General features: G+C 43.2%; 2 protein-coding genes across 3 annotated transcripts in view; one reads left to right on the top strand and one right to left on the bottom strand.

Annotated features, from left to right (window-relative positions):
* The first annotated feature begins 2,155 nt into the window (after positions 1-2,155).
* Positions 2,156-3,557, top strand: LOC138859644 (uncharacterized). Its single transcript, XM_070115445.1, has 3 exons — positions 2,156-2,303; positions 2,403-3,236; positions 3,457-3,557. Exons 1-3 carry the CDS (start codon positions 2,156-2,158, stop codon positions 3,555-3,557), a joined length of 1,083 nt encoding a protein of 360 aa, XP_069971546.1.
* Positions 3,558-3,853: 296 nt separating this feature from the next.
* Positions 3,854-10,000, bottom strand: part of LOC113816732 (uncharacterized) — a 14,123-nt gene continuing 7,976 nt past the window's right edge. For both annotated transcript variants that reach the window (XM_070115558.1, XM_070115559.1), the window contains 10 exons: positions 9,481-10,000; positions 8,929-9,078; positions 8,150-8,284; positions 7,251-7,412; positions 6,850-7,034; positions 6,331-6,467; positions 5,837-5,981; positions 5,246-5,458; positions 4,459-4,638; positions 3,854-4,171 (listed from right to left, as the gene is read on the bottom strand). The exon at positions 9,481-10,000 is cut by the window's right edge. In XM_070115558.1, the coding sequence (XP_069971659.1) occupies positions 4,061-4,171; positions 4,459-4,638; positions 5,246-5,458; positions 5,837-5,981; positions 6,331-6,467; positions 6,850-7,034; positions 7,251-7,412; positions 8,150-8,284; positions 8,929-9,078; positions 9,481-10,000 (1,938 nt within the window). In that variant the 3' untranslated portion in view covers positions 3,854-4,060. The remainder of the gene's footprint in view (positions 4,172-4,458; positions 4,639-5,245; positions 5,459-5,836; positions 5,982-6,330; positions 6,468-6,849; positions 7,035-7,250; positions 7,413-8,149; positions 8,285-8,928; positions 9,079-9,480) is intronic.

The raw sequence follows: 10,000 nt of genomic DNA, 5'->3' as shown, positions 1-10,000 counted from the left end.
CGGGGTAAGCATGTTGCAGACCCTTTTTACCAGCCCGGCGGCTGTGGTGGGTGGTCCCTGCCTCAGAAATTGTGTGTGTACACAATTCTGTAAGTAATGTAACAGGGTGGCGTTAGGCTCGCCGCAGTGTTTGCATAACCTCGCAGTCTCATTGTCAATAATTTGCCAAGCGCATTGGTAACCTAGTCTTGGTCTGAATAGTATGACTTCGGTACCTCTTTTTGTATTTGGAGGAAGGGCCAGTGGCTCATAGCCTGAAGCATCTGAGTACCACTTGGCAGCGAGCGATTTTGTGATGTTTTCTCTATGTGCTCCCCGGAGGACCGCACACGCTGCAGCTTTGGTACCTTGGCTCAGTCCCCTTCGGCTGGGTTTAACGATCATGGAGGATGGGGGCATACCCCTGCCCTTTTCGGCTAGTTTATCAGCAAGCTCGTTCCCTTGTATGCCTATGTGGCTTGGGACCCAGTTTATGATGATTCTTCTACCTTGACTAAGGATTCTTTGGGCTATGTTTAGCACTGTTGTCAAGAGGTAGATGTTATCTGGGGGCATGCTATGCTGTAAGCTGTCAATAGTTGCTCTTGAATCTGTATGAATGACAACGTATCCTGCCCTTAGGGACGCGTGTGTCAATGCTTCCATGATCGCAACCGTTTCAGTCTGAAGCGTTGAGGCATTGTCAGTGACCCTAATGGATCGGAGATATCATAAGAGAAAAGAGGTCAAACCACAACAGACCCCTCAGCCAGGTGTACAGCATACCCTGTGGTGGTTGTGATAGTCTACATAGGTGAGACAGTACGAGGACTGCACGAACAACGAATCAGCCAACACCGCAGCGCTCTCCGACGCCATGACACGAGAAGCGCCTACGTTGTTCACGTAGACACTGACGGTCACCTCCCGAAGTGGTCCTAGGCCATATCGTTTGTATAAATACTCCATGTACCTCGACATGTATGAAACGGATGCCTTGTTCTCTCTTAGGGAACTAAGACAATCATACAAATCCAGTTCTGGGTCAGCACCGGGATCTGATGGGATCTCTCACCCCATCATTTCGCATCTAGGCCTTGCAGGAGAACTTGCATTCTTGCAGGTTATCAACAAATCCTGGCAAACAGCCACGGTGCCCCAGAGCTGGAAACAAGCCTCAATAGTTCCCATCCCAAAACCAAAGGAGCCTGGCAAGTACCGTCCCATCTCTCTTCTCAGCTGCCTGGGTAAAACAGCTGAGAAGATGGTACTCAACAGGCTCCGATGGAAAACGGGTCCCCCTCATGAACACCTGCACGGGTTCACAAGGGGTAAGAGCACTGCTTATAGCATTTCCACACTCTTAAGCACAATCTGCACCTCGCCCGTCGTGGTTGTCTTCCTTGACCTGGAGAAGGCTTTTGAACTAGCAAGTCCGCTTGCTAGTTCACAAAGGAGCCAAAGGTAGACTCTTGGCCTGGATAGCTGACTATTTTAAAAATAGGTCAGCAAATGTCAGATTTCAAGGCCACCTCTCACAGCACATGCCACTTGAAAATGGAACTCCTCAGGGAGGGGTTCTTAGTCCAGCCCTGTTTAATACCCTCATGTCCAACATACTCGACATTCACCTGCCAGAGGGATGCAAGATCATCTCTTATGCAGATGACTTGGCAATCATAGGCTCTGGCAATCACTGCCTAACTAGAGCTCAGCGTTGTCTGAACCTGGTGTCTGAAGAGTGTTGTAGGACGGGTCTAAAATATCAGCAGCAAAATCCAAAGCAATGGCTCTAACTAATGTCAGAAACAAAAAACTCACTATACAGGGTATGGATCTGGAATGGGTGAAGGGCTATCTATACCTTGGTGTATGGATAGGACACACTCACTTTCAAAAAGGAGATCCAATCCCTGCTTGACCGATCCAAGGAAAGACTGTCAGTCATGAAAGTCATGACAGGGAGACACATAGGAACAGGACACAAAGTACTAAGATCCTTCTATGTACATGCTGTCCGTCCTATTATTGACTGCATCTGTCGCCCTCATTGCTTCCAGTACAACATTACAAGAAAAAACTGGAAACAATACAAAACGAAGCAGCCAGGATAATTCAAGGTGCACCTAAGTGGACAAAGGTCATCAACCTCCTCATGGAAGCTGATTTACCGTCCATGGACACTAGAATTGATCTAATGGCAGCACAGTTCCTTTCCAAGGTCCTGCAGGCACCCAGAAACTCCTACATAAAACAAAGAGCTCTCAGACGCCTACAACAAGATTACCAGTTGTTTGCGAACAATTCCTGGCTCACACATACAGGCAGAGTTTTGATATGCTTTCACCCTGATTACAAAGAACCCCCGCCGTGGGCAAACGAAATGATCGAATTCTCAATTCTAAATCTCACAATGAGAAAAGATAAATATTCCATGCCTAGCCTAAAGGCGCAAGCACAAAAGGTCATTGATCAAATAACTCCACCGGGTAGTATAACATACTACACGGACGGATCCGTGGATCCAATAAATCAGAAGGGAAAGTCCATGCTTCACCTGCTCGAGGAGACGCCACGCATACCGACGATCCGCGGAAGCATCAAGACCCACAAGGAAGGACACCCCGTGAGACCCATTACCAACGGGACCGGGAGTGCTCCACACCGTCTAGCAAAGAAACTCGCAGCGCCTTTATCTGCCGCCTTAAACTCCATCAGCGGTTACCATTTATCGAACACCTCCGACATGATGGCCAAACTGCAAGGTACCGGCATGAAGTGCAAAAAGCTCGTCAGCTTCGATGTCAAGTCCCTTTTTACGAACGGGGCCATCAAAGATGGAGGACGAGCATTGGCAAGAATGGACGAGGGCGAACTACCACTGCAAATAAACGATTACATAAGACTCATCCATCTCTGCGTGGAGTTTGGCCCGTTCGAATTCAGAGGACGCGAGTATGAACAGATCCAGGGACTTGCGATGGGTTCACCACTTTCAGCAGTCCTTGCCCAGCTGTTCATGGAGACCCTCGAGGCTGACCACTACCGAATCATCGTGGGAAGAAACGTGGTCTGGCTCCGCTACGTGGGCGATATCCCCGCTGTAGTACCAACCAAGACGAACCTGCCGGATCTCCCCCACAGACTGAATGCAGTACACCCCTCCATACAGTTCACCATAGAAGAAGAAAGGAATGAGCAGCTCCCTTTCCTGGACACCTTGATCCACAGAAGACCAGATGGCCCGATATTTCTGTGTACAGAAAACCCACCAATAACGATGATTTCATTCATTATTTTTCTGCCCAGGAAGACTAAAGAAGGCGTGGTTATTGGTTTCTTCCTCCGAGCCCTCAGAATATGCAGCCCTGAGTTGTTGGAGGAGGAAATGCAACACGTCTGCAACACCTTCCAACACCTCCATTATCCTCGCTCCATGCTCACCCACTTCCGACGCAAGGCCGAGATCATGAGCAGACCGAGAGGTGAAGACACAGAGCAAAACTCAGAGAATAATCATCCCTCACTCGGAATTGACTGAACACCTGGAGGCCCTGGTGGGCCACACCTTAAGATAGCTACGTCTTCAGACAAGAAGATCGGAGATATCGTGAGAGAAAAGAGGTCAAACTACAACAGACCCCCCTACTTGATTAAGTACCCAGATTGATATGAAATATTAAAACCAGCGGTGGATAATACATAAGGTTTCTGTTACTGTGCAAAATTCTGATGATATTCATAAATAGGCATTCTTTGTATTATACTGGAACTGTTGTGTGATAGTACTGTATATGTAACTCAATGCTTTGAAACATACAATCAGTATTGCTATCTAAAAAGGGGTGGGAGAATTTATCAATAAAAAACAATGTTCAAAAAATCATTTTATTAAAAACCATCATATTCTGTACTGAATTTATCACAATGTTAGACACTTTATCTTCCCTATGTTTATATCTTTTTATACAATATCCCTTCAGTCATTTTTTTTATACACAACCTACTTGACCTGTTCATCATAAATCATTTGCAAATAATATTTCTCAATCTACACTTATTTTGTACAAGGAAAAACCCCCTATTGGGCAAGTTGCGCTGCCTTTGCCTCCACTTCTGAAACATCGCCCACCATGTAGAAAGCGGCCTCTGGGAGATTGTCATACATTCCTGCTAAGATATCTTTGAAACTCTGAAATGTGTTTTGTCCATATTAGGTGTGAATAAGGGAAATTTATCAGTCAAGGAAAAAAATAATAATAATAAAAAACAGGATAGACTAAATACTATATTTTTCTTCTCCATTTATGAGCAATAAAAGGGAAACGTTACCCTGCATTTCATGTGTACAAATACAGCATACAGGGAACAATGTAGTGAGAAAATAAATATATACATTTTTTGGTCACAACATCAACAAAACGGACCTATTACTTATTCATAAAACAGAAAAGAGACACGAAAGAACAAGGCACTGACCTTTATTGTGTTCTCAAGACTGACGAACTTCCCCTCGTAGCCAGTGAACACCTCAGCGACTTGGAAAGGCTGTGACATGAATTTCTGGATTTTGCGAGCTCTGGACACGGTCAGTTTGTCATCTTCTGAGAGCTCGTCCATGCCCAAGATGGCGATGATGTCTTGCAAGGACTTGTAATCCTTAAGAGGAAGGAGATTGGTTTGTGTTATTAAAATTACTATTACTAAAAGTATGTGTGTGTGTGTGTGTGTGTGTGTGTGTGTGTGTGTGTGTGTGTGTGTGTGTATGTGTATGTGTGTGTGTGTGTGTGTGTGTGTGTGTGTGTGTGTGTGTGTGTGTGTGTGTGTGTGTGTGTGTGTGTGTGTGTGTGTGTGTGTGTGTGTGTGTGTGTGTGTGTGTATGTGTATGTGTATGTGTATGTGTGTGTGTGTGTGTGTGTGTGTGTGTGTGTGTGTGTGTGTGTGTGTGTGTGTGTGTGTGTGTGTGTGTGTGTGTGTGTGCGTGCGTTTGTGTGCGTGTGTTTGTGTGCGTGAGCATGAGCGTGAGTTAGCGTGTGTGTGTGACTTTGTGCATGTGCATGTGCGTGTGTGTGTGACTGTGAGTGTGAGTGTAAATGTGTGTGAGTGAGAGTGTGTGCACATGCAAGTGTGAGTCCGTGTGCAAGTGTGAGTGTGGTATGTTCTCATTTTTATAATATTACACAAATCCATCAAACTTGAACAACGAAAAACCCATCATCCTTACAACCACACCGAAACCAAACCCAAGCTCACAAAGACCACAAACCTGCAAGATTTTCTGAACACCTCTCGCCGTCGCGTAATGCTCCTCGCCAATGATATTTGGGTCCATAATCCTCGACGTGGAGTCCAGGGGGTCGACAGCAGGGTAGATGCCCAGTTCTGCGATGCCTCGGGATAGCACAGTGGTGGCGTCGAGATGGGCAAAAGTGGTGGCCGGGGCGGGGTCAGTCAGGTCATCAGCTGGCACATAGATGGCCTAAGGAGGAAGGAGGAGGAGGGGGAGGTTTAATATTGTCATTTTGCAGTCATATGAAGAAAAAAAGGGGGGGAATAATGGTGCTACTAATAACAAAACAGCAACAGTAACAAAGCTAAAAAAAGGACAATAGTGATACTGATACTAATACTAATAATGAACTTTATAATAAAAAGGATAATTATGATAATAACTGCAATACCATCACCATACTAATAAATATAGCAATCCTACAATTGAGAATGATGATGATAATGATCAAAAGAAGGAAGTTGAGGATCAGGAAGAAAATAAAGATAAAAACAACTGATAATAATAATAATAATAATATCACTAACAAAGTTTTTAAAATCTTGAAATACACCACAATTTCCACACCTGCACTGATGTAATGGAACCCTTCTTGGTTGTGGTAATTCTCTCCTGCATGCTACCCATGTCAGTTGCAAGAGTAGGCTGGTATCCCACCGCAGATGGGATGCGTCCTAAAAGAGCAGATACCTCGGAACCTGCCTGTGTAAATCTGGTCAAGAAAAGACAAGAATTAGTAAGCCTTTATTTTACTTGTGTAAAATACTTTACTCAGTCCAAATTTAGGAATGAAAAATAGGTAGCTCACTCCTCCAAGGCTCTTTTAAAAAATGGTAGTGAAAATAATTATATATCTATTTTTAAAAATGCTACATATATCTAGACATCAGCAGTGTGTCAGCTGATTTAAAAGAAAAGGTGACTCCAAATTCCAGGGTATTGATAATATAGTGATGGCAATAACAAGATCAAGACAATATTGTCACAGAACAGTATCCTCTAATTTCATGAACAATAGTCAAGGTAAATAAAAATATAAAACATTCAGATAAAATCTTAACCTGAAAATGTTGTCCACAAAGAAGAGCACATCTTGGCCCTCTTCATCTCTGAAATACTCCGCCACAGTGAGACCGGTGAGTGCCACACGAGCTCTGGCACCGGGTGGCTCATTCATCTGGCCATACACAAGGGCTACCTGTGTGGTATTAGAGTTTTAGTCCTGTGTGGTATTAAAGTGTTGACCAGAAATAACTTGAGGAATATGCTTGGGCTTTGGGAAAGGATTTTCATTTTTAATATTGTATTCACTACTTTTGGTGGAAAAGTGACCTAAATTTTTTCATGTTGACATTTCTGACCAAAATAAGTTTGGGCTGCACACGTCCTAATACTAGTAGCCATTTCATATCTATTGATAAACTATATACAAAATGTCCATATCACTGCGACAATACTATCTAGTCAAACACCATTTCCATGTATAAGCTGTATATTGTGATGATACTGAATGATTAACTAAAATATATTACTCAAATGATCACCATATTCATCTTCCACATGTGACCATTAAATCCTACCTTAGATGTATCATCTTTGAGTGAAATGACTCCAGACTCAATCATCTCATGGTAGAGATCATTTCCCTCACGGGTCCTTTCTCCCACACCAGCAAAGACGGAGTAGCCACCATGAGCTTTGGCCACATTGTTGATGAGTTCCATAATGAGTACAGTTTTGCCCACACCAGCACCACCGAATAAACCTGGAGGTAAAAAGGTATATATGCATCTGGTGATGATTGTACTTGTGCTCTGAGGATTAGGTACAGAATATTAGGTAAATAACAGCTGAATAAAGTGAGATCTAATAACCAAACATGGTAAATCACCAAATTCTGCATCCAGACGATATACCACATATAAAGAAACATCAACATCATCCTTTATCAACAAATACCTCCAGAACCACAGAAACTTACCAATTTTCCCTCCCTTTGAATAAGGAGCTAACATGTCCACCACCTTGATGCCTGTCACAAGGATTTCCTGTTCTACACTCATGTCCTCAAAACTTGGAGCATCTGCGTGGATAGCAGCGAAGGCTTTGGAGTCGATGGGCCCTCTCTCATCGATGGGCTCGCCTGCAAGTGGGTGAGGCCATTAATGAAGAGAGGGACAAGGTAAAGAGGGAGGAAGAAGGAGAGAGGGGGAGAGGAATGCTAAGGAGGGAGGGAGAAGGAGAGAGGATAATAGAGGCAGTAAGGAGGGAGGGAGAAGGAGAGAGAGAGAGAGGGACAGTAAGGAGGGAGGGAGAAGGAGAGAGAGGGCAAGGGACAGTAAGGAGAAAGGGGAAGAGGGATGGTAAAGAGGGTGAGAGGGGAAAAGGATTGTGGGGGAGAGGGATGAAGAAATAGAGAGGAGGAGAGGGGTGATAAGGAGGAGGGGAGAAGGAGAGAGAGTGCAAGGGGCAGTACGGAGAAAAGGGGAGGAGGACAGTAAGAAGAAAGGAAGAGAGAAAGAGAGAGGGGGAAAGGGATGGTAAGAAGGAGGGAGGGTGGGAGAAGGAGCGTAGCTAAATGAGAGAAGGAGAGGAGAGGAGAGGAAAGGAGAGATGGAGGAAGAGAAACAGAAGAAAAGAGAGAGGGCAGGGGAGCAAAAGAGAGACAAGGAAAGGGAATGGGAGAGAAGAGGAGAGTGAAGAGAGAGAAAGAGAAAGACAAACAACACGAATCGTGTTCGAAAAATGTCAACCAAATACATCACAGACTGCTCCTTGAATGACAAAGAAAAAATATCTTTCAACACAAAATCCAAATCTCCAATAACACATTCACATAACATATATACCTTAACAAGAGATACTTTAGCAAACTCTTACCGATAACATTCATGATTCTGCCTAGAGTCGAAGGACCAACTGGAATTGAAATGGGACTGCCTGAATCAGTTACAGTTTGTCCACGTATAAGTCCTTCTGTGCCATCCATGGCAATTGTTCGTACTGTGTTACCACCTGTGGACAAAAGAATACTGTCAGTTTCTTTTTACCAAATTTAGTGAATGAAATTTTATACTTAAATGGTGAACTATAGGTCCTCAGTATAGAAAACTGAATGAATAGGTTGGTGTGTGTGTGTGTAAATATAAATATAAATATATACATATATATATATATATATATATATATATATATATATATATATATATATATATATATATATATATATATACATATATTTGCACACACACACACACACACACATATATATAGAGAGAGAGACAGAGATATAGATATAAAGATATATACTGATATAGATATATAGATAGATATATATACATAAATACATAAATACATAAATACATACACTACACCCACACCCACACACACACACACACACACACACACACACACACACACACACACACACACACACACACACACACACACACACACACACACACACACACACACACACACACACACACACACACACACACACACACACACACACACACACACACACACACACACACACACACACACATATATATATATATATATATATAAAGACATACATACATACAAAGACAAATTCAAGAAAATATATTTGCTTCATTGTAGGCCTGTACATCTCATGCTCTAAATCGCAAACATACCGAGATGCTGTGCCACCTCTAGCACGAGCCGTGGCGAGCGACCCTCCACTTCCAGGGCATTAAGAATCGGTGGAAGACTTCCTTTGAACTGGACGTCCACCACGGCACCGATGACAGCTGTTACTTTTCCTAAGGGCTCTTCGCCTGTGTCTGCAAGAAGTTTTCAAGTGAAAATTTAACTCATGACACAGCTATAATGTTAACATGAGTAGAATATGAACACACTGTATATCTTATGTACTGTTTCATTACTTCCTACTGATAGCAGAGACATACAACAATATTCGTAATATCAATGACACTGATAATAATGATAATAATTCTGATAGTAATAATAATAACAATAATAACAACACTGCCTATAGTCATAATAATAGTAACAATAACAATAGTAATAATCTTAATAATAGTAATAATAATCTTAGCATTAATAATAATAATGATAAAAAAAATGATAATGACTATAATAATAATAATAATGATAATGATTATAATAATGAAAAAAAAAATAATAATAATGATAGAAAACAATAATAGCAATAATCTAACTACCTTCACTCAAAGGCGTTGTTGAAGCTGCTTCTACTGCAGCAACAGCAGCTGCAGCAGCAGCTTCTGTAGCTGCAGCCGCATCAGCAGCAGCGACTTCTGCTGCTGCAGCTGCATCAGCAGCAGCAGCTTCTGCTACTGCAGCCGCATCAGCAGCAGCGGCTTCTGCTGCTGCAGCTGCATCAGCAGCAGCGGCTTCTGCTGCTGCAGCTGCATCTGCTTGTTGTAATAAAGCTTCTGGAGAAATTTCTGATTCAGAGGCCGCTGTCACGGCCTCTTGGACTGGTTCTGGTGACGCTGGTTCTATGGCAGGTTCTGCAGCTGCGGCGACTGGTTCAGCCTCCTTCACTGGCTCTGGGGCAGCTGCTTCTGGCTCTGCTTTGACTGCTTCTGGTGCTGATGCAGCTGGTTCTGGTGCAGCAGCAGCTGGTTCTGCTTCCTTGACGGGTTCTGATGCTGCAGCGGCTGGTTCTGCTTCCTTGACAGGCTCTGGTGCAGCAGCAGCTGGTTCTGCTTCCTTGAC

Source organism: Penaeus vannamei, chromosome 37 (genome assembly GCF_042767895.1).
Source record: "Penaeus vannamei isolate JL-2024 chromosome 37, ASM4276789v1, whole genome shotgun sequence".
NCBI lineage: Eukaryota > Metazoa > Arthropoda > Malacostraca > Decapoda > Penaeidae > Penaeus > Penaeus vannamei.
The sequence above is the reverse complement of the archived record's forward strand: the minus strand, read 5'-3'. Positions and strand labels throughout refer to the sequence as shown.